The sequence below is a fragment of the Hipposideros armiger genome, unplaced genomic scaffold, assembly GCF_001890085.2.
Source record: "Hipposideros armiger isolate ML-2016 unplaced genomic scaffold, ASM189008v1 scaffold_47, whole genome shotgun sequence".
In the NCBI taxonomy this organism is placed as follows: domain Eukaryota; kingdom Metazoa; phylum Chordata; class Mammalia; order Chiroptera; family Hipposideridae; genus Hipposideros; species Hipposideros armiger.
In genome coordinates, this window is record NW_017731397.1 from 2,217,413 (window position 1) to 2,245,405 (window position 27,993).

A 27,993-nucleotide genomic window follows, 5' to 3' on the forward strand; every position below is an offset into this window, starting at 1 on the left:
GGCACCCAGTCCTGGATGCACCTCCCCTGACAATATCCTGTCTGCCAGTGGTTTCCGGGCTCAAATAAATGGGAAACCGGGCATTTGCAGTCAGGTGACAGACACCGCCCTTATTTCACAAACGCAGTGCATCAAGCTGTTGAAAACTTGCTCTCAAGAGTTAGCTCAGCGAACAAACCCAATCCTCCAAATCGAGTCCACCCAAGCCAGAGGCCTACTTACTTTTCAGAATGTGAGGTTGAAGCAATTCTTTTGAAAACTACAGATAGTTAATTGGAAATGATTTGTTTTGAATGAGTACTGTATCCTCCAGCCATCACCTGTGTACACAGATGCGACTTCATGACTATACAAAAAATAAGCACGTCACACACTTCTCTTAAACTGTCTCTCTATTGTCAAGGTAGAAGCTGGTTCCTGAGGGGAAAATGAAGGTGAGAAGTTTCAATCCTAAATTCTCACATCACTGAAAACTTTACTGCCCCATCCTCCTCCTCCACTCTGGCTTGGAGTTTGATTTGTGGCCAGCACTAAATCTAAATGGCCCATTCTTCACGTCAGTCCTAGCCCAGAGGCATAAAGGTTGACCTTCAAGGAGCAAAGTGAGCCCTGAGTGCCGAAGGGTTGCAATGTTTGTAATGCAATTATTACAACCCTTAGCCAGCCTCCATTTTTCAGCCTGGGTCTACTAACTATTTTTTCCCTTGTATTTATTTCGCTCTGTAAGGAGAACGTTCCTTTTTATCCAAAGACAAACCAACGACCCTTTGTAAGTCCCGTTAAGTCATATGTCATCCACAGGTTTCCTAATGGGATAATCCGTGTGTCACAGACTATAGAAGTATTTTCCAGTTGCTTAAATGAGGATTAATGAACACATATTCAGCAAACCTTTGGGGAGACACAAGGGAACTTCAGAAATGGGCATTGTCATCACAGCCCGACAACTTGCACAGTATGCATTTGTAAATGGCCATTTCAAACTACTTCAGAGGCATAATTTTCAAGTTTTGGCATCTATGAAACACCTTCTATATGACTACATTTTTCTAAAAAGGTGGAAGCTTAGAAAGTCAGATCCCCAATGTGTATGATATGGTGGCCCCAATCTTTTTGGGGTGGGCTCTAGAATTCGAAGGGTGGGAAGAATATACAGTTGTGCCTTAGCCAGCTGTCAGACAGGGCACCAGTCATGCAGATATACATGTCAAGTATCGAAGGCAGGAGAAAAGTCGATTGGCCTGTTCAGCAGGACTTACTTTAGAACATGCAGCCAAAATACCTCTGAGGCACTACAGCAAATTCCTGTAATGTCACTGCATTTGGTGCTGTGGAGGCTTTATAGCCACAGAGTGCCCGTAGCCTCTGGAAGTCATTCTGCATTCTTACATAAATGCTCTCCCTCTGCCCCCCCAAAACTCCATTCTCCACAGAAAAAAAGCCTTTCAATAATGAACAGCCGTCTGTTCCACAGAGCACAGGAAAAACATGATAAACCGAGTCACACACAGCCTTGGCTGTAAACATATTCTTACACGAGATTTCTACGACGGCCGTATAAACAAAACACAAGCTATTAACCACTTGCAGAACAACAACCCCCGCAAAAAAATGCACTGGGTTTCCTGCAATTAAGCGGCAATGTTTTACAGTGCAATTTTATTTATAACGCAAGAGAGTAAATAAATAAATATATTAAAAGTCGAACAGACCTCTCCCGCCAAAGGCTTATGCTGCAAATTAACTTTGCAGCAATAAAACCTGTGCCAGCTGGAATCTTTCCCCAGTGCTCGGTGGCACAGGCACCCAAAGCAGGTATATGGCTGCGAAAAAACAAAGTAGGGCATTTTCCACCTTCAGCCGGCGATGTTAATTGAACCTTGGCAAATGTTTAAAGATTTCTCTCTCCATGTTCAAGAAAGAATTAGAAACAGTTGAGCTGGGGAAAACGAACATCTGTTACTGACTTACACTCAACCACAATGAGAAACATTCATAATTAAAGCGATTTTTGCTTCCTTGCTAGTGAGCTCTGTAATCTTGGGTTTAAACATATAAACGCGGAGTCTCCTTATTGTCTTTGGGGGGCTTTCTTCTCATGGCTGCTTGTAAAAAAGGTAGTTTATGCGGGGTTGAGTTTTCTTCCGTTGGGATAACAATATCAGGAAACAGGTTTGCGTAGAAAGATAGGGGATGACAACAGAAAGCCCCGACGCAGCTGAGCCTTGTTTTACGAAGCTATGAAACAGTAGTCAAGAAGCGTTTTATATTTGGGAGTTAAATACACTTTACAGCTGTGTAAAAAAAAAAAAGAAACAAAAAACCAGAGCCATTTTTGGGCCAAACATAAACATTCCAATGTCTACAGGGTTTACTTTTGTTGAGCAAGTTGGGCAGGTTTCTTATCGACTGGGAGGGATTGGTGTGTTATGCGTAACAGTGCTGGAAAGCTTTCCACATCGAGTCACTTCCCGTCCAACATGCAGAAGTTTCATCAAGAACATCAAATGAATTTCCATGCATTCAGCCTGGCTGCTGAAATCACCTCCTGGTCTACCAGTCTCCGGTCTCTTTGCCCTCCAGTCCGTCCTCCTTCTGCTGCCAAATTAACCTTCTCCCAAATAGCTTCAACCCATAGTATCGCTCTTCTTTGACCACATTCGTTACTTCTCTTATTAAAAATGGCTCCCTACAGCCAACTCTATTAAACACAACATCCTCAGCCTCACATTTTAAGGTTCTTCTATCTACGTGTAGGCTTTCTGCATCCAAAGGCTCCCCCTAGCTGGTGTGTATGTGACCACTGGTCCCCAAACCACCTCTGTACTGTTGGCTAGGTTTTGGGACTTGGGATACACAACACAACACCCATGTCACCCTCTTCCCTAAGTGTACTCATCCTTGAAGACCTCTCTCAAATGCTACTTTCCCCAGGTAATTGTTAATTGCACTGTTCCCAAGTAGAAGTGACTTCTCTTTCCTTTGGCCCTTATAACACTTAATGTGAGGCTCTTAGGCTCAGGGACTTATAGGAGCTTCACTTGCACCCTTGTCCTCCTCTCCAACTAGATCCTCACCTCCTTGAGGTCACCAGTTCTTTTTTATTCATCTTTGCATCCCACGCAGCACTCAGCACTGGGTCTTCCAGTCACAGTCATTACACTCAGTTCCTCGGTTCCCTCTATTCTAGAGTTGGTATAACGTTTTCTGATTCGTGTCTGATATGTTGCTGAAAGGGGAGATGCAGCTACTCTGATGCCATTATCATAGGGACTAAAAACAATCATACTCATGTCCATCAATATAATGTGTAATTTGGCCAAAAGGGATGCCAAGGCACGGGTGCTAACTGGAGTCGCCATCTTAATTCGCCCCTTCTTGGTCAGGGCAAGAGGGAATTCATCGCTACTCATTATTTAACATTGTTTTAGGGAAAAAAGTCTTAAAACACAGTGTAAATGAACTTATCTGAAGTTCAGCACTTGTCTGCCAAAGGTCTAGGGCCACTGCCCGAGGACACCGGCCCCACCGTGGAATATATCCTTGAGCTCCAGCCAGCTCTGGCCCCATTCCCACACTAGGGAATCCACCTGGGGACAGGTGAGGCTGGGGAAATCCCCACGGAAAGAAGAGAAGGTTAGAAAACTGTTGTACCCTCAGCAGAGCGTGAGGCGTTCTCTGAGGTTTTGGAAAGTAAGTCTGGACAGTTTCCTTTCGAAGTGGTATTGGTTCAGCCCACCTCTCCCTTCCCTTGCCACCCCCTCAGGAACGAAAACCAGAAGTGCTGAGGGAGCTGAGATGTTATTCCTGGCCTCCACACCAGCAGGAAGTGCCATAAATCTCGCAAGAAAGCCTAGGCTCATGGGATTTCCAGAACCAACCCGCCCATTTATGAGGATCCGATCATTCAGACAGACATCTGAGCCTCAGGTCCTTATGAAAGACATTACTGTATGGGAACATTCCTGTCACTTAGGAAAAAGCTATTCTTTCAAGGTTCCAAGCCATATTAGGATATGCCTGACATCGAAAAACATCAAAGGGGCATAGCCTGAATTAGGCCAGTCAGTAAGCCTTTAACTGCACAGTGATTTATCTGGGAAACCTGCTCGTGGCTCACTGGGCAGTGACAAACAGGAGAGAGAGAGTGGTGTGCCACCGTTTTGCACCTGGGCAGGAATATTGCTCAAATAGCCTTCAGGTCATTAAGACCGGCCTTGAATAGGAAACAGCACGGCCCATGGGCTGGTGCCGGCTGGCAGTGCTGGGATCACCTGGGCTGGCGAACATTCCTGACTCCTGGCTCTGCGCCTGGGATTTGACTCACTAAAGCTAGGGTGGGCCCCAGGGGTCCGTATTTTTTAAGATGCTCCCCGATCACTGGAAAAAGTTGGGAAACTACTAAAGTACAGTCTATCATGACAGAGGTGCGTGGGAATTGAAGATGGTGTCTTGATTCTAAAAGAAGAGTCCTTGTTTGTCAATTGCCCTGAAAACTTGCTCCTGCACTTGTATGCTTAGGAAATGGAACCACCATCCACTCAGCTGCTCCTGCAAAGAACCCAGGAGTCATTTCTCTATTTCCCCTCCCATTCATCTCCTGTAGGCTCCTACCTCTACAGGGGTCAGCAAACTGCGGCTCGTGAGCCACATGCGGCTCTTTGGGCACGTTCTGTCTCAAAAGTTTGCTGACCCCTGGAAGAGCCAATCCTGTTCCTCACAACAATTTAAAAATTACTCGAGAGCCATAAATATATTTTTATATAATCACCATTATGTGAATAACATCCTGTAAAAATTTTATAAATGAAACTATGACAGTTTTATTTTCATTTTGAATTTTACTTCAGAGCCACAGTTTGCCAGCCACGGTTTGCTGACCCCTGGCGGCTCTTCCATCTCAAAAGTTTGCCAACCCCTGGGCTAGGACATCCTGAGCCCATTCACATCTCCACCATACTCTAGGTCCTATCCCTGTCATCTCTCCTTGAGCTGCTATAGTAGACACCCCCCGACCCCTTTAGCCGTTCTTTGTCCCATCCCTCCAACATTCATTCATCAGGCAGAATAACCTTTTGAAAATGTAAAGTGAACCACGACATTTCCCTCTTTAAAATCCTCCATTCGCTTCCAATTCTACTTAGAAACGTGGCAAACTCTTGTCCTCTGGGCATTTCTCTCCCTCCCAACCCATATGAACCAGCCAACCTCACATACCCTCTTCTTCATCTGACTAAGAGGTACTGATTCTTAAAACTCAGTTTGGATACCACTTCCCCTGCCCCCAAAGCCGGGCTAGGTACCCCTTCCTTCCATGTGGGCCGAGCTTATCTTCATCAGGGAACTTAGCATCCTGTGTGCATTTCATTGTCTCCCTCCCCTCGCTAGTTTCTGGGCTACTTGAGCATGAGGGTTAGGTCTTTTTATCGTTGACATGTAGTAGGCACTCAAATGTCTATTCTGTGTATTAATGAGACTACCTATCCTGGTTATACCTGGAAAGTAAATAGTTAGCCTAGCACCACAGGCTGTACTGAGCGCTTCTGAAGGGTGCACAAATGAGTTGCATTTCATATTTCTCATTTTCCATCGTCAAAGGGGAGAACAGTTAGGAGTACGCTTTGGAGAAAGGCAGACCTGGGTTAAGATGCAGGCACCCAAACTCACTCCTAGTGTAGTGTGGCCCTGGGCAAGTTACTTAACCTCTCTGACCCTCCAGTTTCCATTCACATAAAAAATGGGTACGTGAACAACACGCTTAGCAAGGCACCTGGCACATTCTTGGTGTCCCCACACGGTGGCTAACACTGCCATTCTCATTCCTCCGGGAGGGCACACCATAGGCTAATGCTAGGCTAATGCTTGCCAAGGCGGGATAGGGGCCAGAGGGTCGCTCTTCAACCTGCTTCAGTAACTATTTTATTTCATAAATTATACCTCCGGATTTATTTGCCTCCTTAGGTAATCTCTGTTTTAACATCATTTCTGAAAAGTCAGCTCTACTGGACTCAGTCCAGTCCAGTCATGTGATTCCACCTCCACTCTTACGAGAGACTGTGCCAGGGGGACTCAGGGCACACCCTACCCTGTCAGCCCCCTCCCTCCAGCGTGCACATGGTTCCATTTTCCAGTCTCATCAGCACTCGTTATTACAACTGCCAGTGCTTGCTAAGAACCTGAAGCGGAAAGAGCACTGGATTAGAAGTCTGGTCCTTTCTAATCTCTCACTGGGTAAGTTCTGCCGGCCTAGTTTCTTAAAATGTCACATATTAAATTGCTTTTATCTCACTTATCAAGAATTAGGCAAGCAAGAAAGTAAAAGGCACAGCTGGACTGTTCTCAAAAATAAATAACATCGTTGACAGTGATCTAGGTATAAAACACAAGGAGATGGCCAGGCTGTGTAGATGCCAACAAAGCAGAAGCCATGAGCTGGTGTCTCCTTGGGTGATGGAGTCAGTAGGCGAGTTTCCAACACTTTCCCCTGAGAGAGGGCCGTGCACCGGTGCGAGGGGCCGGTTTCCACAAGGAGCGCTCTATACTTGAAAGTCCTCCAAGACTAAAGGCAGTCTTTTCTGTTGCTGCTTTGTAGCGTGAAAATCCCAGCTAGTGATGACTTTATGGGTTTGTACGGTCTAGACAAGAGGGTTACTCTTTGGTGAAATTGCTCCTTGGGGAGGTTACTGTGAAAATTCCCATACAACTAATTACCATAGCGAAGGGCAGGCTAGCAGAGGGCGCTAGACTTTGGCAGAGGCTGTGGTTGGAAAGCCAGGACTCACTCCCAGCTTTATCACCAACGATGTTTATTTTCTTCCCTGTCAAAACAAGGACAGGAAAGGGGAAAAAGAGCACCCGCGAGAAAAATCAACTCAAGGCCATGAGGGGGAAGAAAACAATGAAGACTGCCCATCGCTCTGACGGAGAGGGCTGAGCCTTCTCTGAGAAATGAGGAAATACTGACCATCTTGCCGCTTTATGTTTTCTTCATAAATGTTTTCAGCTTTCTCAGCAACTTTGGATCCTTAGCAGCAAGGATGTAAAGATATAGTGGTCTGAGCTGGGTATGGGGTAAAACGCTTCCAAAAATAGAGTCACGGTGCTAAAACCCAGAGGAACTCACAACTATTTTCACCTCAGGTTTTACGGGACCTATAGAAGTAGGTGGCTGGCTATACATGTTCCTTCAAATACTTGGAAGAAATCATTTTCACCTACCCCAGGACAGAGCCAACAGAAAACAGCTGTCTAGAAAGCCTTGGATTCTGGAAAAATGGCCGTCTGTGGAGAGACATCTAGACCTGCTCTCCCAATGTTCACACCCAAATGCAAAACGGGTTCTGGTAGGAGATCCTCTTCTCCAGAGGCCCTTCCAGACCACACCTGCACCGCTCTGGGGCCTCCTCTGCCATATCTGCTTCTCCCTGCTGTGTGCTGCCACTAGAGTAAAACCTTGGATTGCGAGTAACGTGGTTTGCGAGTGTTCCGCAAGACGAGCAAACATTTCTAATACATTTTAATGTGGTAAACGAGTGATGTCTTGCAATACGAGTAGTTTGTTTCTGGAACGAATTATGCTCACAAACCAAGGCATTACTGTACTTTGCACTAATACAGATACAGCTTTCTCCCTGGTACCTTATTTGTTGTGACTCCATTTCTTGTGCTGCCCATCGTGCCCCTTAGGGTGCAGGCTGTATCTTCTCCCACTTTAACTAAGTTCTGGTGGACCCCATGACGGGCTGGCATGCTAAGCGCTCAGTTAATGCCTACGATTAAACAAAGGAGACATTTCTAAAAAAACAAAACAAGGCATAGAGAGAAAACAGCATTTTTTTTCTTCCTCCTTTCGGTTAAGCTCTAGTAAAGAACCTTGCATTCATTCTGGGGATGGGGAGCCTGGCAACATTCCAGGGTCTGCAGCCCCAGGAGGAACTTGGCTATGGTTATGAGGTCTCGTGAATGGGGAACTATGAATGTAACACAACTGATTATGAAAACACACTAGGTATTTTGTAGTGGCTGGAGTATGACTGAAAGGAAACGCACTGGAGTGGGAATTAGGAAGCTTAGACTTTGGTGCTATTTTGACCCACTTTGGTTACATGAACTTGGGTTTGACACTACACTTGTATGAAGGAGTGAGCCTAGAACACCAGTTTTCAAATTTTCTGACCACACACACTAAGAAAAAGTTTCCTAGGACAATACTTACCATTAATATATAACGGTGAAGCATCTATTTCCTCTTTCTTTCTTTCTTTCTTTCTTTCTTTCTTTCTTTCTTCTTTTCTTTTCTTTTTAATGCTGGTCATAACATACACATTACAATAGTCAATGATCCCTACTCGGGTCTGATGCTATCCGCCATGTTGTTTTTCATCCTTTGCTTTCTTTTATTGGGAGGAGTCTGGGGCAGTAACGCACCTCCTAAATTCGGGGGTGTTAAAAAATGACAACTTACATGATAAAGCCAATGTATCACCCACCTGTCACTCTTCCAAGAAATCTCTCCCATGGGGTGGCCGAGGGGAGGAAGCTGCTCTCTCTTATCTCTTTGACCCTCATTTTAAAGACAGCAGGAAATGGAACTGGCCCCCTTCCATCCAAGTCACAGCATCTCCATCCTTTTTAGGCAACAAAGTGGTTTGAGGCCTCGCCAGTCATAAGACATTTACTTTTACGAATTTGTCTTTGTCAGTCTCCTATTCTTAGGAATACTCTAAAGACATTCTTACTGAACACAAAAGACCATGAAGATGAACATGTTACCAGCAAGACTGCTGCTCTGTCAGCGCGTAAGTTGAGGCCATTCAGAGTACTTCACAAACAGCAACTTTGAGTTGTTTTTTTCATAATCATGACATTCTCATGCTGACCTTGATCCCTTGGGTGCAGCCAGGGGGCGAGGCACATCTTTGAGAACCTGATTTGCCCTTTGTGTGTTCACTGCATCTCCACTGTGTCTTTCCTGAGAGATTTCAAGGGACCACACTCCCTGTTGTTTGACATTCAACTAGCATCCAAGGCATGGTTCCTGGCCATAGGATAGAGCCAAGTGAACTGGCTTACATGAGAATCAAACCCATGACCTGAGACTTCTTAACACCATGCTTCGGTAACTTGAGCAAACCTGGAGTCATGGCGTTCCAGCTGGCGAGCATCATGAACAGAGAGGGAAGATAAGATGACTTACTAGGGTCCGGCGGAGTGGCTCAGTTGGTTAAGAGCTTGCTCAAGAGTGCGAGCTCTGAGCAACACAGTCGCTGGTTGGATTCCCACATGGGCCAGTGAGCTGTACCCAAGCTGCCAACAGGTGGCAAGATGGCTCAGCTGGTGAGAGCACGTGCTCCTAACAACAAGGTTGCCTGTTCGATGGTGGCCTATGCCCACCTGCAACTAAAGACTGAACTTGGCACCTTGAGCTGATCTGCCACCCGGGTGGCTAAGGGGATAGAGCATGCGCTCTTAACAACAAGGCTGCTGGTTCAACTCCCACATGGGATGGTGGCTACGCCCACCTGTAACTAATTGAACACAGCACCTTGAGCTGAACGGCACAACTGGACTTGGAGCTGAGCTTGCTGCGCCCTCCACAACTAAGATTGAAGACAACAACTTGGCTGTTCCCCTCCCCCAACTCCCCAATAAAATCTTTAATAAAAAACGATGACTTACTAGACAACTGCAAAGAACCTATACACAGAACTGACTCTGTTTAGTGTTTTTCTCTGACAGTGAGAAGAATCAACAACAACTATTAATTGGGCATCGAAGTAACAATGTGGTTTGGTAGGTTAATAAATTCAGGCTACTCAGAACACTTCCTAGACAAGAACCTGATATCCCTCTGAGGAAGCCACAAATTGCCATCTTCGGGGAGATGACAAACGAGGCTAAATGTTCTGAGAAAATATCCATTCACTTTTCAGCCCTGTCACCTTTCCAAAGTATACTATTACATAATAGAAAATACAGACAGTGTAAACAGAAATTCTAGAAGGCTGTGAAATACTATTTTTAAGAGGCACAATGACTATGAAGACGAAGCTACTTTCAAGTTTATATATAGCATAATTCATTTTCCAGTTTGCCCTCCCTGCTTGACAGAATGAAAATGACAATGTTCTTCAGTATGCCACACTTATAGCTTTCGCTAAAGGGCTCCCACATGGCAAAAGACACGCTTTCCCAGTCTTGGCAAAACTTCCTCTCTTGATGATGCCAGGAAACAGATTTTTTGTTGAGAAGCAAAAAAAGGGAGGGGAAAAAAATCCTTTTTGGAATATTTATTACTTATTCATTTTAGGAAACACAGCCCTATAGATTATTTACAAATGTGTCAACTGGATTCTACTAAACTTTTAATTTGCTATTTACTTGCCAAGTACCATGTATTCGTTACCAGGGGGTATATTTATGTTTCTATAATGCATACTCATTATATAGTTATTCCAGAAACTGTGATTTATTAAAAAATTTTTTTTTAATCTCAAATTTTATATTTGCAGTTACTTCATAATTTTAATTTTATGGTTTTCATTTCCAAAAGGGGCTTATTCATCTCCCAGGAAAAAATCCCTCCAGGCTGAGGTGTGTGCCCACAGGTGGTGGTGGGGCCCCAACTAGCCTGTCACAACCAACCCCAACCCAGAGCCCCTTGGCAGCCTACATACAACTGAGTGGCAACGTTTCCATTTTATGCTTTTAAAAGTTAATCATTTGTCAAGTTTTGCAAGTCTTAAGAAAATAATTTCCCTTTAGGTACCACATAGCCTAAATTGCCCACACTTACATTACTGAAACCAAATGGCTTTAATTAAACACTTTTTTCAAAGACTGTTTCCTTTTCACGGCCGCGAAATACTGTTCATAGCATCTGCATGCTCTGCCAAAATGAACTTCATCAAGGTGATTTTTAGGGAAACTTTCAACACAATAACGGTCTAGAGCTTTGTGTAGTATTAGAAAATGGCCATGTAAGGGGGCGGTATGGGGTCTGTTCAAGATACAGGATCATGCTTGCGTCCTAAAAACATTATCCTAACCGCCTGCTCAGCATCGGTCCCTGTGATTGTCAGCATACTGGAGTTGAGCCTAGAGAATGCCATACAGTTCTGCCTGGCGGGCAGAACGTGGAAAAGGACAGCAAATGGAAAGCATGTCGTGGTCCTTCCCACCCTGAGGTGAAGACTCTACATACCTGTTTTCCAGTCAAACATTGGGACTATTAATAGAATTTTAATGGTATGGTTTCAACACATCTTAGCTCAAAATATCTCTCTGGAAAGCACCATTTTGACTATTTGCTGCAAGAAAAATCTGCTTTCCTTATATATTGTTTTCTTGTTATTTGAAAAAGAAAAAAAGTATCTATTTGAAAACGAAAGGATTCCCCCAGCCCAGGCAGAAAAGAGACATCTCAGCTGGTAGACAATGGTCGGCACCATCGAGCTACTGTATTCCAAACTATTTGGATAAAAGGAAAAACAGTTTCCCTGAGCGTGACTTGTTCTTGGGCCTGGAATCATCTGGAACATCTCGGCTGCCTTTTTGGCCTTTAGGAAAAAAAAAATAAAATAAAATAAAAATTGGGTACCTAGGTGGAAAAGACAACACCTTATGGCATGATTAGATGTCAAATTCCAGCTGTCCCCCAATCAACTTTAGTTTCTCAGGGGTGATTTTCTATGTGTGTTTCCATACCAAAGAGAGCCTGAATTGGCTAGGTTTTAAAAAAACACATTACTTATTCAGCTCTGCGGAGTATGAAACACATCTTTGATCTGATAAGATCGAGCCAGCTCGTTGCTGGTTGGATGACGATAAATGAACACCAGCATCCAGTGTTCCACACAGGAACTAAGTAAGTGTGGCGGCAAGGTGCTAGAGGCAACCTTTCTGTCCCTGGCACCAGAAAAGTTCCAGCAGCGTATGTTTCTCCCTTCCTGTCAAATGCCGCTTCCTTTAGTGCATTTCCAAGAAGTTTGAACAAAGGCCCTGGGACAGGAGTCTGTACCTTGATTGTCTCTTGCAGCAAGAGCAAATGAGCTTAGTTAAAGCATTCCCATTTTTCTGCAGATTCTGTCTTTAATGCTGTGCAGCTGGGTGTGCCTGGGGATCATTTTATTGTTAAAACTAGACCCACATGGAAAAGGCATTAAAATAAATTTGCCGCCGTGATACCCACGAAGATGAAAGGGCTTCTCTGATTTTAATATGTTGTGTTTCAGAGCAGAGGGGGAAAAAGAAAAAAGGATCTTTGGAAATGTACACATTGGATCTCGCTACGAATCCATCAGGTGTGAAATCTATCGACTTCCCGGTGGAGGTGTATGGGAGCACTGAGCGTCCGTTTGTTTATTTGTGTTTTCTGTGGAATCCGCAACCATTTTCCAGGCTTCCAGTATGCTGCTCTCTTTAGATTCACATTTCGGTTCTGTTACTTGCCTCCCAAGGAAAATTGCTGAGATGTGTGCAGTGATAGGTATTGGCACACGAGTGAGCGTGGATTTTGGCTTAAAGAGGTTGCATTTTTTTTTGGTGTGTGGGGGGAGGGTGTGTGTGTAAGTAGCACAGTCTTAATGTGTGCCCTTTTAAAATAACTTTATCTTGTGAGGTTTCTTGATATTTTCTTGGCCAGTGCAGAGACCCCTGCTGGGACAAAGAAAGAGTAGCAACGAACGAGGGCCAAAGTCTTGCCCAAACTGTTCCTAGCATGAGGCGAAATAGGACCGTCAAGACCTTCAAGATTTCTTGTGGGGCTTCTTAACAGGAGACTTACTCCTTTTATTGAGTTTGATGAAGCAACACTACCGTTCATGGTGGAGACGAAATTTAGGTTTATACCTAAATGTAAACGGTGAAGCAAGGCATCGCTAAAATGATAGGCCTCAGAAATATTTTCATTGCAAGATACATTATTGATACCTTTCTGTTACTGCAGACACTCTATCTGAAGATAAGCTATTAAGTGACTGCCTATTATAGAAACTGGGTTTTTTTAGGGTTTCAGAGGCTGTGCTCAGTATGGGCTAAGACTGAGCAGCTTTACTTTTCTGTCTTTATCTCACAGAAAGCACAATATTTTGGATACTGGAAGGCCCAGATGCTATGATTTCCTATCAGAAACATTTTTAGTCATTAACCAATTCTAATTGGGACCTAAGACCGAGTACTTGGCAACTGATTTTTCTTTGTCTTTTCTGTGGTCCTTTCTTCTTCTTTTCTTTCTCTTTCTCTATTTAATATGTGTTGCAATTGTTTCACTTGACCATGCGGCTGTTTCCTCCATGTTCCTAAGCTAAGAATAAAGGATTCTGTTTTACTGTCTTTCTTCAATGGGAAGGAAATTCCAGGGATTTTCCTACTCTAACTACTGTGTTTATTTACTTCCTTTGTCCTTAAGTGATTGTTTATGGCAGAGGAAATGCTACTTGCCAGGTCAAGGGATGGGTGGAGGTTGTGGGCTCCAGTCCCTCATTTCCGCCTGGGCCAGCAATTCCTTATTTTCAACTGAGGTAAATGCATCCAGTACAATGCACAGGCCTTAATTATCTAAGTCGATGAATTCAATAAATGTATACCTTTGTATAACCAACATCAAGATCTGGAATACAGCTATCACTCCAGAAAGTTCTCTCGTGTATGCCCCTTCCTCACCCCTTCCCTTGAGTCAACTAACTCTTCTGATTTCTGTCATCACAGATCGGTTTGCCTGTACTGGAGTCTCATAGGTATTTGTTTGTGTCTGGCTTCTTTGGCTCAACATAATGTTTTTGAGATTCATCCAGTGTGTGTGTGTGTGTGTGTGTGTGTGTGTGTGTGTGTGTGTGTGTGTGTTCAGTACTTTGTTCCTTTTTACTGCTAAATAGTACTCCATTGTATGGATAGATCACAATTCATCCATTTACCTGCAGATGGACTACTTAACAGTGTGGGCCATTACAAATAAAGCTGCTCTGTACTGTTTTTTTGTGGACAGATGACTCCATTCCTCTTGGATAGATACCTAGAATGGAATTACCAGGCCAACCTCACTTTGGTTTTGCAGCCCTGAAGGAGCCATATGGTCTTAGTGGGTCTCGTCCTCCACAGCTGAGAGGAGGAACAGGGACATTTGATGTCTTCTCCTCTCAGAGCAATGCTGAGGACATTCTCTGCTCTTCATAGGAAGGAGGGCAGGGAGTTTCCAAGATGCTGTAGTCAAAACTCGTCTGGTGCTGAAGACCCTGAGATGCCCCTCATATGGCCCTATGACCTTGATATATCTTATTAGTGAGATGCTCAGTTCCTCCACACCTTAAAGGCATCAAAACTGTAAAAAGACCTCAAAGTGGCTGGGGCAAAGGGGGCACCCCCGTCCCCAACTGTGATGGCGGTTGGGCCTATGTGGGTACATCCTTCAACAAGAGAGGGGCTACAGCTCCTTAATGAGTATGTGCATCTGTTAGAAACATCCAATATTCTGTTTTCTTTTTTTTTTAGATTTTTTTTTAATTGGGGAGTTGGGGGAAGGGGAACAGACAAGTTGCTGTCCTTTTGTTCTTCAGTCTAGTTGTGGAGGATGTTGCTTCACTGGCCCAAGTTGGCACCATCATTGCGCTCTTCCCGGGCGAGGCAGATCAGTCAGTGGCTGCTGGCCGCTCACGCTGGCTGCTGGCTACACATGGTAGCCCATGGCAACCCACTGCAGCAGGGGCTGCAGCCTACGCCGTCGCCGGAGACTCACAGCAGCAGCCCAGTTCCAGGTTGAGATGTTGTTCAGCATCTTAGCTGTGGAGGGCAGTGTCACTGGCCCTCATATGTGGGATCCGAACCCGGGTCCTCTGGCGTCCCAAGCCAGCTCTTAACCAACGTGCCACTCGTCTGGCCCCAATATTCTGTTTTCTTACTGCATTGAATTTCCACAGTTAAAAGGGCTATTATTGCTACTTTTATTAAAAAACAAAACAGGATATAAAAGTCTGTAAACCTTCTAACTCTTTACTTGTTACTATTCCTGGTCATAACAAGGTTTTCTTAAATACTCCTGTATTAATGGTAACAAATAGTGTCGCTTTTGTTTTCAGATAATTGTGCTCATGCCCAGAGCAGGTCATTAGCAAATGCCACTGGTAACGCACACTCCTGGAACGGGCCTTCTCTGGGGTTGTGCAGACCAAAAATAAACACACACAAAGCAGCCCTGTCCAGGCGGGTAAAATGTTGTCTGCCCTGAAGGGCAGCATTCGGTTTAGAGCAAAACATGTTTCCTTTGTCTTGAACGTCCTATATCATCACTACTTTGAGAAGCCCGAGCTGATCTGACAATGTCAGCCATTTTCACCACTGATACCAACAGTTCCTGAACCCAGGGGTTTGAACACACGGGCCTTATGTACCCCTGGAGGGGGTCTGGGGTGCAGATAGGGAACTTCCAGGGCTGATGTCCCTGCTCAACTGGCAGCTTAAGTCGAGACAGCGTTAACATAAGCAGTTGTTTCCATCCTTATCTTTATTTCATTTATCCTCACAGTGAGGTAGCCATTGCCTCCAAGGTACAGACGAGGAAACCGAGGCTTGGAAAGGTGTAAGGCCACCTCTCTCTCAAGCAGCATAGCCAAGATTTGAATCTGGATGGCTCTGAGGCCAAAGGCTCTCATCACTGTACCTCCATGCTCCCAGGGTGTTGGAACATGGCCCAGAAAATTCCTGATTTACATTACACCCTTTGTCAACATATCCAGGTCTGCTTACCAATTCCCCAAGCTGGCGTTCCATCATGAGCACAGGCTGTAAAACTGTTCACCCCAAATCACTTTCCACTGCTCTCACCTTCTCCCTACTCCTTTGGAACTTACACTTGCCTCACAATATCTAGACATTTTCTGGGTGTGAATATACAGCTTATAACCATCCCGAAGCAGCAGAGAGAGAACGGTCCCATGCGTATCATCCTGCCTTACGAGTCATCCATGCTGAGAATTTAGCCCACCTGTGTGTATGTCATGTTCATGAGGTGTCTGTCCTACACGGGAATAACCTGCTTCTACTAAGGTTATTCTAATCCATAAGGACTAGAACATTCTAATCCACAAGGATAAGAAAAAAAGCTTTCTGCTTTTCTGTGTCCTCAATCCCAGGCACAGTGCCTACTGGAAAACAGATGCTCAATAAATTATGTCACATGAAAAGATGTCAAATCCTGGTGTTGTTGAAAATAGCGGCTACTCCAGGTGGCATCCAGGTGAACCTGGGCAAGTTATCATTTAAATGAACCTCAATGTCTTTGCTTCTAAAGTGAGGTTAACAATAATGGTTGCCTTGCATCCCACTGCATCCCATTGGTGTCAACAAGGACCAAACTGATGCTGAATGCGCTTGTGTGCTATACAGTGCTATAATCCATTATTAGCATTACAGCTCAGCATGGATTTGATTGTTTTCTTCAATTCAAGAAAAAAATCTTTTGTTTAAGTGGTGTAGTTGTGGAAAAGTAATTGAAATACTATTGCGTTTTGCCATCCTTACTCTACCAACCCTTTGAGTAGCAAGAGGAGATTAAAAATAAGTAGCAGGGCCGGCCGAATGGCGCGATGGTTGAGTGCTGGCTTGGGACGCCAGAGGGCCCCGGTTCGGATCCTGCATGTGGGGGCCGGTGACACTGCCCTCCACAGCTAAGATGCTGGGCTCCAACCTGGAGCTGGGCTGCCGTGCTAGCGTAGGCTGCAGCCCCTGTGGCAGTGGGTTGCCATGGGATACCGTGTGTAGCCAGCAGCCAGCGTGAGCGGCCGTCCAGAAGCCGGCGACTGATCTGCCTCACCTGGGAAGAGCGCAATGATGGTGCCAACTTGGGCCAGTGAAGCAACGTCCTCCACAACTAGACTGAAGAACAAAACGACAGCAACTTGTCTGTTCCCCTTCCTCCAATTCCCCAGCAGTGTTCCCAACCCCCCAATGCCCCAATAAAAAATCTTTAAAAAAAATAAATAAATAAGTAGCCACATTAGATGGTAGGGAAGGAAGCAGAATTAGCCACAAGACCGGACCATGGCACTCAGGAAGAAGGATACAGATTTTACAAGTCAATCAAAAAAGAAGATGAAAGGACCATGATGAGGACAAAGTAGAATATGAACAAACAAGCAAACCAACCACAGGCCAGGAAAGGGTGTGTGAGCGACCCTGAACAGAATGTAAGCCAGATAATACAGCAACTCTGGTCATTCTCCAACGGCAAGACAGCACATTTATGGGAAAAGGAAATATAATCAAGGCTATTTTCCTAGTAGAAAGATTATAGGGAATGTTTTGTAGGCATCATCCAGATAGTCTGTAGGGCAGAACCTGTCAGAAATACCAAGCCACGGCCTCAGGAATTCATAAATAGGTCACATTATTCATGCGGGCTGACATACTTTACTTTTTTCTCATTTTCCACCATTACATAGGATAGGATTGATCTCTCTGAGGTTTTCCCTTCTATTTAATTCTCTTCTTTGGGGTGAGTGGGGGGAGGTATGTTAGTTTAGACCTTATCTTAGTCATCTTTTTTTCTCTGAGATTTTCTTCCTCTATTAAGCCTATTTAAGTTTATTTTGCTTTCTAAAAACAAAGGCATGGCAGGAAGAACTCACTTCATTTCCATTGAGATAGAGCTTCTAAATGTCATACAAAGTTTTACCAGCTCCTTTAAGTCTGTATTGCAGAGCAATTTCCATCCAGAGGGAAAAATTAATACTTTACTTTTTCAAATGATTTGCTGTACATCAGGAACTCCTGAACATTTCAAAATCCTTACGATTTGAACAATTTATTGCAAAAGCCATAAAGTAATGTTAAGGGTCTACTATAACGCCAACTAGCAGGAGAGACAGGAATATGAAGTGAAATAACACAATGGAGGAACACAAATTATGCATTAATAGATATAATCTGTGACTTCATGGTCATTATAGGTAGCCTAAACAAGAAAACAAAAAAAAATGGGTTTAATTTCCTTGGGTGCCTTTCTCTGGTTTAATACTTGAATTTCTTTCCCCCCTAAGTTAGCCAAAATATATATACAAATATTTTCCAGGAGAGACTATGCAATACTATTATAACCAGAAATACAGCCAACTGTTTCCATGGCTTCTCCATTAAGACATAAGTGAGCATCTGTTCAGTCCCTTTGGACTCATTTCCGAGTCTAAGCGAGTGGGCTGCAGTAACCTTTCTCCAGGCAAGGTGGAAATATGTTAACCCAAGCAAGAAAACACACAGCTATGACAACTAGACAGGTCACATATGAAAAAGTGGTTTCTCAACTCTGGCTATTGGTGAGAATTACCCAGCTTGAGAGAGCTTTTAAAAACTCCCAATGCCCTAGCCTCACCCACCAACCAAATCAGAGTGTCAGGGGTGGAGCCCAGGCAAAGATTAAAATACTCTCTGTGTGATTTCCATCTGCAGCCTGATTGAGAGTCACTCTTTTAAGAGATTCAGTTGGCAAACAAGGGGACAAGAAAAAAAGAAATTATTTTCTTAACTCTTTTGCTGTGACATTCAGGTATGTTTTCCTGTGGCTTGCACTATCAACAACAAAGATTTTTTGTATGCCATGTTGTGTAACATTTTTTAATGTCATCAATGCCATTAGATTCAAATTTATCTATACTTAAATCTAATTGATACTACTTAGTGTGTTTTGAGTATTTTCTGCTAAAGTTCAATATAATGGTACATTTACTACCATATAACAAAAGTTTAGAATAAAAGTAATGTCATTTATGTACAATGTGGCTCAAAATGTTATTAAGTGCATAAAATAGTCAAAATATCAACTTTTTATTTTTTGTGGATTTTTGACACATTTTGAAAAAAATACTTGAAATCAATTAATGCCGTGAAAGAGTTAACTTTCTTTCTATAGGTACAATAACCAAACAACCTGCTAGCTAAGGATGGATGCAAAAGCTAACCTAAGGCCTTTCCTAAAGGATGACCTCACTCCTTCCCTTCCAAAGCCAATGAAATTAATCTGAACAAAGAAATTGCTTAAACTCTCCAGTCTCTCTCTCTCTCTCTGTCTCTCTCTCTCTCTCTCTCTAGCGCGCGCGTGCGTGTGTGTGTGTGTGTGTGTGTGTGTGTGTGTGTGTGTGAGAGAGAGAGAGAGAGTAATTCTGCCTGTATCTTCTGGTTATATATACTAAGCAGTTGTTTTAGTTACAAAAGTAATATAGGCTCATTTTAGAAAACAGGAAAAAAAGAAAAAAATATCCATCTTCCTATCGTATTAAGGTAACCACCGTAAACTTTTTTGGAGTAAAAACCAAGATTGGGATCATACCGCACAATAGTTTTGCAGCCCAACAATGTGGAAACCTTTCCATGTCATTACATGGTGACCACCAACACTGTTTGAAATGGCCATTATTTCTCTGGTGGTTGATTTTTGCTTTAGGTTTTCTTCACAGACACAATCAGGACCATGATCCCTAGAATTGCAAATTAAGATTGATCTGATAAAAGATAAGATGGGTATAATGGTAACGCGGGGAAGTTCTGAGAGGTGGCACTTGCCAATGTCACTGGTGTAAATACTCCCACCATGGTCAACTGCAAGATCATCCTTTCTGGAGTTGTCAAGTTAGAAGCTGGGGCAGCCAGACGCCTGCAGGTCTAAGAGTTTTTAACAAGGTATTAATGTGGAGGCAACGTATGAGTACAGTGGTAAGACTGCCTTTTTTGAACAGATAAACACGAGGCCTTGTGCGAGTTAACCTTTCTAAGCCTCTATTTCTTTAATCTGTATATGGGAATACTAATGCTGTCTCAGTGGGGCTGGTGTCAGGACTATAAACAACGTCACACATCAAGTATATAGGATTAAAAACAACGTCATACAGAAAGGATATAGTAAGCATAGACAATAAACACTCAACCAATGTTAGTTGCCTTTCCTCCTTCGTAACTACACTCTTGATAGTATTACTTCTAAAGGAGTAGAGTATGAATCATTTGAACACTTCATTTTCAGGGAATTTAATTATGTTTATTTTTAAATTCCATATCTTTATGATTTAAACCAGGAGTGGGCACACCACAGCCTGAGGGCCGAGTCTGGACTGATTTTGTAAATAAAGTTTTACAAAAGCTTCTAGTTTTAATGGAACACACTATGCCCATTTGTTTATGTAGTTCTATAGCGGCTTTCACACTACACCGGCAGAGCTGAGGAGCTAAAACAGAGACCCTATGGCCTGCAAAGCATGAAGTATTTACTATCTGGTCCTTTACAGAAAGTTTGCTGATTTAAATTATTCTGACCTTCCCTTAAGTAAATACTTTCTTTTTCTACACACTAAAAGAAAACCAAACAAATAAGGAGAGGAAATGAAAAAGATGAGATGAGAAGATGCTCCCAGGGTTTAGAAATTGCCAAATAGAGCTTGGTTCCAAGACTACCGAAGAAATACTTAAAATTCTAGGATGAAACTGAGCTCTAATTCAGTCTCATCAAGACAGTGAAGTTTAAAGAGTATTTTATAAATGAAATTTTCTACAAGATGATTATTACTTCTGGGCCAGGAATGTACCTTGAATATGGAACTTGGAAGAGTGAATTTAGGAGGTAGAAACCTGGGATATTATTTATAGCCTGGCAATGAGAGTGACTGAAACCACATTAGTCAGGCAAAATAAGCTGATCTCTCTAACTACAGGTAAAATAACATTTCAAACATTGAAAAATGGACACAATCAAAATTGTCCAGGGGAGGGATTTAAGAAACCATTTCCCCTGCTAATTTTTGATGTTTACATGGAATGTTCTTCGCGCAGCAAATAACTTACCAATGATCTTGACAGATTGAAAATGATACATCTTTACCACAACATAAATTAATTCTCTCAGTGGGAAATTGCTAGAATAGACAAGGTGTCAGAAAGATTTCTTTATGTCTGAAGGAAAGGAAATGATTCGATTTCTTCCAAACATTCTTACATGAAAAATAATAAACTCTCACTTTTAAACTGTCTTGATTTTCATGGGTTTCTAAGGCACCCTTACTAATTGGGGCAGTCACGGTTATCTGGTGTTGGCCACGAGTCAGTCAATATTAAGTCAGGTATAAAACACACCCTGGTATAAAACTGCCCCCATAATTCATATTACATATGAATAAATATTCCTAGAAATACTCAGAAAATAGGATCGCAGAATTACATTCTCATAGCATTCCTTAGGTCCACACAGGAAATGTTACACAAAGATCTTAGAAAGTAAATCTTAACAGAATAAAATATAAGGGAAACATGGTGGCCTATCTAAGAAAATGGACAAATGTCCAACACAAAGGAGCCAATTCATCCTCTACAGAAGAAGGACCCCGATTCTGTTCCTGAAGCAACTCCAGCTGGAAACTCCAGACCACAGAGATAAACATTTAGTGAATGCTGGGTGTACTCATACATAGGCTATCATGTCTCTCATAGAAAATCCTAGATAGTGGGTGTTATCAGTAGTTTGCAAAGAGAGTTCAGGTAGGAACTGGTCCGTCTGCCTCCCATGCCTATTCTGTTTTCAAAATGCCCCATCCTGACAGAACACAGGGTGTTTCTCAACCATGAGTCCCCCAAGAAGCCCCCAGAAGAACAGGTCCCATAAGCAGAGTCAACTAAGTTTGGGAAGCTTACTAAATCCTACCCTTGGAGAATAACAATGTATATTAAAGCCAGTTTACCATTGTTTAATGCATCATTTCCCCAAACTTATGAGGGAATCCGTTATTTTCTGAAAGTAATACAGTCAGCCCACTGTGTCTGCAGGTTCTGCGTCCATGGATTCAACCAACCATGGGTCAAAAATATTCGGAAAAAAAAATGTTACATTGACACTGTATGTAGTTAGGCCTAGAATAGTTGATGGGCGTGTCTATACCGAACATGTACAGACTTGTTTTTTTTCTTGTTGTCATTCCCTAAACAATGCAGTATAACAACTATCTATGTACACAGCCCTTACATTGTATCAGGCGTTATAAGTAATCGAGGGATGATTTAAAGTGAATGGGAGGATGTGCTTATGTTATATGAAAATACTGTGCCATTTTATATAAGGGCCTTGAGCATTGTAGAAGGTGCTGAAACGATCAATCCCGAGGATATGGAAGGGTGAGTGTATTCTGAAACACACCGAGAAAGTCCACGGGAGTTACTTTGCCCAATGCTGTCCCCTTGGCTGGATGCCTCTCCTTTCCCTGTTTTCCTGTCTAACTCCTATTTAATCTTTCAGGGGAAGTCTTTCCTGATGGGGCAAAACTTCTCTCTGGATGCTCTCAGATCACTGAGTTCTTCTACATAATGTCATATTTATGGGTGTATTTATTTGGTTAATGCCTGTCTATGTTCCTTCTGGGGAGAAGGAAAATACATTCCCTGCTTCTCAGATGGGAAAAAGAAGAGGGATCTTTCCAGCCTCTTACTACCATCTTTATTCACTCCTGCCCATGGAGGAGCAATGCCTTACTGGGTCTCTGAATTGGGGAGGCGGGACTACGCATGCTCAGAGGGCTTAGGGTGCACTCAGGTCTGCTCGCACTCCAGGGTAAGCTTATAACGGCACTTGGGGAAGTAAGTTAAATCCAGGGAAGGTATGCTGAAAAGCCCAGTGGTTACAGATCCAAGATCTACTCTGCAGTTTAGCTCTGTTCACTAATAAAGTTGATTTTGAGCTTCACCTCTGACTCCTGTTTTATTTTTCAGGTGCTTCCACATTTGGGAGGGGAAGACAAGAGTGTGGCAATATCTTCCACTAGGCCTAAGCTTTTCCAGGAGAGGGATGGGGTCTCCTGTGGCTCCTGACTGTAGCTCAGTGTCTGACACACAGGAGCCACTCCACATGTCTTTGTTACGGAAAAAAAAAACATAAATAAGCAAAATTTGGGAGACTGCTATAATGAACCCTTGTATATTCATCCCCTAGCTTCAACAACTATCAATACCTGGCATCTTGCTTCGTCTACTCCAAAAGCGAAACCCGAGACATCACATCACTTCATACACAGTAAATGGTAAAGGCTTGAAAAAGTATCTACAAAGCCATTATCACACATGTATCATAAACAATAATTTATAAATATTTCTTCAATAATAAATAGATGAATGAATCAACAAACTCTAGAGACTAGTAGAAGGTCAAAGAAGAGGTGGATCTGAGTTGTCACCTGTCCTGGTCCGCAGCCTGTCCCTCCCTCCCCCCTCACCTTCCCTGGCCCCCACTCTCAAGGCGGTAGGTGGGGCCACGCCACTCACCTGTTGGAGTGCTGCTTCGGAACGAGGAGGATGGGGTGATGGGCGGGGTCACGGGTGGGGTAAGGCTTCCACTGCTGTGGCGTGGCGGAGTGGACACATTCCCACGAGACACGGAGCTGGACAAGGTCAGAGAGAGCTTCGGCTGAATCTTCTTCTTTAGGGACTCCTGCTCTCGGCGGGCAGCGTCTGTCATGAATCTGAAGGGACAACGGCAGGTAAGTAACTGTGGCCATCTACAGATAGGGTGACTTACGATGGTTACCCTGAGTTGGACAGATATTCCTCCCTGGGAAGGGGGCTTGTTCTGTCCGGGTCTCAAAACTCACAACAGGTTCCCTTTTCCTACGCGATGAAACCATCTTCTACTCACTGTTTTAAGGTTGCTCAACGTCAGGCCTAGCTCTTCCCTAGGCAAACCCTCTTTGCGGAAAATGTACACACAGACTCCATCTGTGCCCACTGGTGCTGTCAGTTACAAGACTTGCCCTCTTCTTGGAAGTTCCTCTCTTTCTTTTAACCCAGAGAAAGCCCACCCATTCTCAAAGCTCCCCACCCACTCTCACGTGGAGAGGGCTTCCTTCAGCGGCAGGTCGGCAGTACTGTCTCTACCACTTCATCGCCACCTAACATTATGGCCTCATGAAACCACTGATTCTTTTTTGTTACTATCCTGAATCCTCACATTGTTATTTGGCTTTTTCAATTTTTCTTGGCTGACTGAAAGTCTTGTCTCCCTAGCCACTAGCTGAAAGGAAAGGACTCCAAGTCCCTACGACAAGCGTTGCTAACACACGGCCAAGTCCATTTCAGCAAACATTTACAGAATGACCGAGTAAATCTGCCCATGCAGATTCAAGAAGGGGAAGAGCAGGACATGGAGGAAGGTCGCCACGAGAGATCTGTTGATGTGATTTCATTACTTATAAAGGCAAAAGTGACTTTTCCTAAGAGTGCCACCCTGGAACCTTCCAAGTTATTCTTTCAACACTTCTCTTAGGTTAGTAATGTTCAAACTTTGCTATTTTCTCTCCGTACAATCTAACATGATGTAAATTCATGTGCCATGAGATTCAAAACCATCTATGTAATGATATCGCTTATGAAAAGAGCAAATGTCTTTTTCTATTATTGGCAGGCAGACTTTTTCAGTTGCATTTTTGGAAACTGCGATAGAAAACCTACTGAGTAGAGTGTATGAAAGCGTTTAGGTAAAGAAACAGGCACCTGTGCCCACCGTCTGGGCTTAAACCAGAACAGAACCAAGCCCCCCAAATCCTCTCCATACCCTGTCCCCCCAACGATTGTGTTTTGACTGTTTTAATACAGTTCATCATGATGAATTCCATTGCTCTTAAACATAGTATTTGACTCGTTTACAACCCATTTCACAGTCTGCCTACAAAATTCCTTAGCATTTGTCTTCATTATACTATGAACTGTTGGAAGTCAACAGATAGTTCCATTGCCTGGTAAAAGCTTAGGGTCGATCAAACACCCAATGAAACAATATTACAATATTGTTACGGTGTCTTAAAATGTCTGCTTTTATACTTGGAACACGAATGGCACATTTCTTGAATGGCTTCTGCACTACAACCTAGATATATAAACTGGATTTTATACGCAGAACTGAACTGTAGTAAAAGCTGCCGGCTTTGCCTTGAGCCCTTCGGTTTTGTGCTACAAGATGGTGATGTAAAAAGAAGAAAGGAACGACAATGCAAAACAGAATTGTTTGCACTCGGTAGCCGGGTACTCATTTATTTTCAGATGCAAAGTTGGCTCTACCGCTCTTAAAACAGCTTTTTTCCCCTCCTCATAAATTTCTACTCAAAATATGGGCTTTCAGAGAAAAGCAAGGAATGAGTGCTTTCTTTTAGTATTCTAAGTAGAGCCACTAACTGGAGTGGCGCTGAGCTTCTCGGGTTGGGGTAAGCGGTGAAGGCAAAACCACAGGCTAAGCAGATGCTTCTTCCAGGAAGACCCATTGTTCTCACTGTAGGCAGTTCAAGTTCGTGTTTCAAAACGTCAAATAAACACAGGTCTGCTGTGGGGTAGGACAAAAAATCTACACCATGCATCTTCATTAAGAGCATGGCACTTGGAGTCAAGCAGGCCAGGGTTCGAGTCCCAGCTGTGTTACTTACCATGTGATTGAGGCAAGTCGATAAACCTCTCTACACCTCAGCTGTATTTGCTGTAAAACGGGACTAACAATTGTAGGTAAAGGGTTAACATACATCTTTTTCCCTTTCTGCAGGAGAATTTGATCTCTGGATGAGTCTGGCAACCTGCTAAGATGATATGTCAACTATGCTAATAGGCACCACTCCTCATGATAAGAGTGACCCCTGACCGGTAAGTCACATCCAGACTGGGAGAAATGAGAAAGCCACACAAGCCTGATAGGAAACCAGAGCTTTGGACTTCCTGAGCACGGTGACCTCCCTGGGGGGAACTGGGGAGTATGATGGTGGAGTGTTATAGGAGTGTCACCTCCTCTTACGCCAGGACAGTTCCCACCCCTGCCCGAGGGGCACCTCGTCTCTGCATCAGAACACACTCTTGTGTACAGGTGAGACGCTGCCCGGCTGGCGGGCTGTGGCTCTGCCCACTGGCCCTCTGCAGAGACCCAGTGCCCACGGGGCCTCTGGTCATGTTGTGCGTCCGAATGTTCAGGGTCTAAGAGGATGGCCTGCTGGTGAGCAGGGCAATGCGGGTGTTGGCTTCAGAGGACTGGCGAGGATTCAGTGACACAGAGGGCCTGTCACAGGAAGGGACTCAGAACTGAGAAGCTGTTACCGTTTATCACATAAAGCCTCATAATGTGCTTCTACCTGTATATCCCTTACCTAGCTAGCTCCAGTGTCTGGAGGGCATACTGTGTGTTCGTGGCTCTGAAAGCACTTGGTTCATGCCTCACTTAGAGTAGCATGGACTGTGCAATGGCCGACCTGGAATTGGCTCTGAGTCACATAGCATGTCAGACAGAAACTCTTGTCAAGGGGGGTGGAGCTGGGGGGGTGGTTTCCATGTCTTTGCTCACTCTGGTCAGAGAGCATCAATGCTTTTTACTGTAAAATAAATACCCTCCTGCAGCTCAGATATAAAACAAATATAAACAACCATAACGCACACACGCTTCCCCCACCTTCACCCCCACACACGCTTGGTCAGCTATGGACGTCAATCTATTTTTGGTTTGCATCTGCTAAGTGCTTTCTAGGTGAGAGAGCGAGGCACCATACTAAAAGCATTACACATGAAACTCACACACTCACTTCTGTCAGCCTTTCTCCCCTTCTACCCCCCGACCCTCCTCTCTTGGATTGGCGGTTATGAACTTGCAGCTACACCCATAAATCACGGCAACCTTGCCCCACCAAGATACACAGCTGCACCATTTATTGTCGGTGACAACACACACGTGCACGGGCATACAAATGCCTTGGGAGCACCGCCTGAAACCCACCGATTTCTCATTGGCAATGTTGAGCTGCTCCTCTCCCTCTTTCACTTATGAACCATGACTTTACCTACTTTTTGGTGCTTATTAAACCCTAAAGTGTTAAAGCAATGTTCCATCAATTTGGCTCTTTGTCAAAAGATGGGGCGATTCCCAATGGCAAGGAAGCACTTGGGGAGATGAGTTTACAAAGCGCCTGATGAGGCCGAGTAAGGGCTGTGCCTGCAGCTAAGAGCTGAAGACTCAGGGAACTTGGCTCTGACCAGAAAACCAGACAAAACCATTTCCATTTTCACAGGCAGCTGCACTGTCACACGTCCTTGACAGATCACAGCCCAGATCTTTTCACTGTCAAGATAAGATGTGATCCCCCTGGATTCCCAAGGCTGGGAGGGTGTTCAGGCTTGGGAGGCCATGTCACTCTGTGGTCTGATGAGTTTTTCTAAATGGGTTTTGATATGATCGGTCATCTTTTCTGAAGCTCTTAGCAATCACAGCCAATGTGGGGTTTTAGAGCTGGAGGAAACCTGGCTAAGACAGATCAGCTAGTCTAACTCCCTCATTGTTCACGGTAACCGGGAGCTATGGCAGCACCACGTGGCCTGTTCCAGGTCACCTTGCTGTCTGGGCAGAGCTGGCATCAGAGAGATCAAGCCTTGGGCCTGAACCAAAGGCTCCCAGCTCACCATGCTGCCATGGGTATGGCAAAGAACCCCGAGCTTTCTTGCTTCTGCTTTAGAGTCATGGCTTTCAAAGTCGAAAGGGGTTAAGGAGGCAGAGCTTAGGGCTGGGGGCAATGCAGCCACAATCAGCCTGGGGGTTCACGTATTGGAAGTGGGGCAGTCGGGAGAGCAGAAGGCCTCATCCTCTCCATGTCGGCCAAGTGCAGCTGCGTGGGGCTACTTGGCTCCTGGGGGGCCCTGGATTTGTCACCTCCCTGGGCTGTGATGTGGGGAAGGCTGGCTGGGCCCGCCTCCCGGCATTCTATCTGCTTTGCAATGGGAACTGTTCTGACCTAGCAAGTGTGATGGAAACGGCTTGCACTGGCTGGTGACAGCTGAACTTTAAGTTTGCTGGGATTTTGGGAGCCTGTTGTTGAACATGCTCATCGTTAAAAATGGAAGTACGTGAACTTGAAATGAAAACAAGTACATTAAAAACAAAGGCAATAATACTCAAAGCTTATCGGTTCTTAATTATTTTACTCCATTTTACTATTATCTATGTTATTGAGGTTATTTACATTAATA

The 27,993-nt window shown here is 43.9% G+C and overlaps 1 protein-coding gene across 5 annotated transcripts in view; it reads right to left on the reverse strand.

Moving 5' to 3' along the window:
* The window catches only part of JAZF1 (JAZF zinc finger 1), a 311,176-nt gene that overhangs the window by 25,574 nt on the left and 257,609 nt on the right, over positions 1-27,993 (reverse strand). For all 5 annotated transcript variants that reach the window (XM_019639904.1, XM_019639900.1, XM_019639901.1 and 2 more), the window contains exon 3: positions 23,278-23,474. In XM_019639904.1, the coding sequence (XP_019495449.1) occupies positions 23,278-23,470 (193 nt within the window). In that variant the 5' untranslated portion in view covers positions 23,471-23,474. The remainder of the gene's footprint in view (positions 1-23,277; positions 23,475-27,993) is intronic.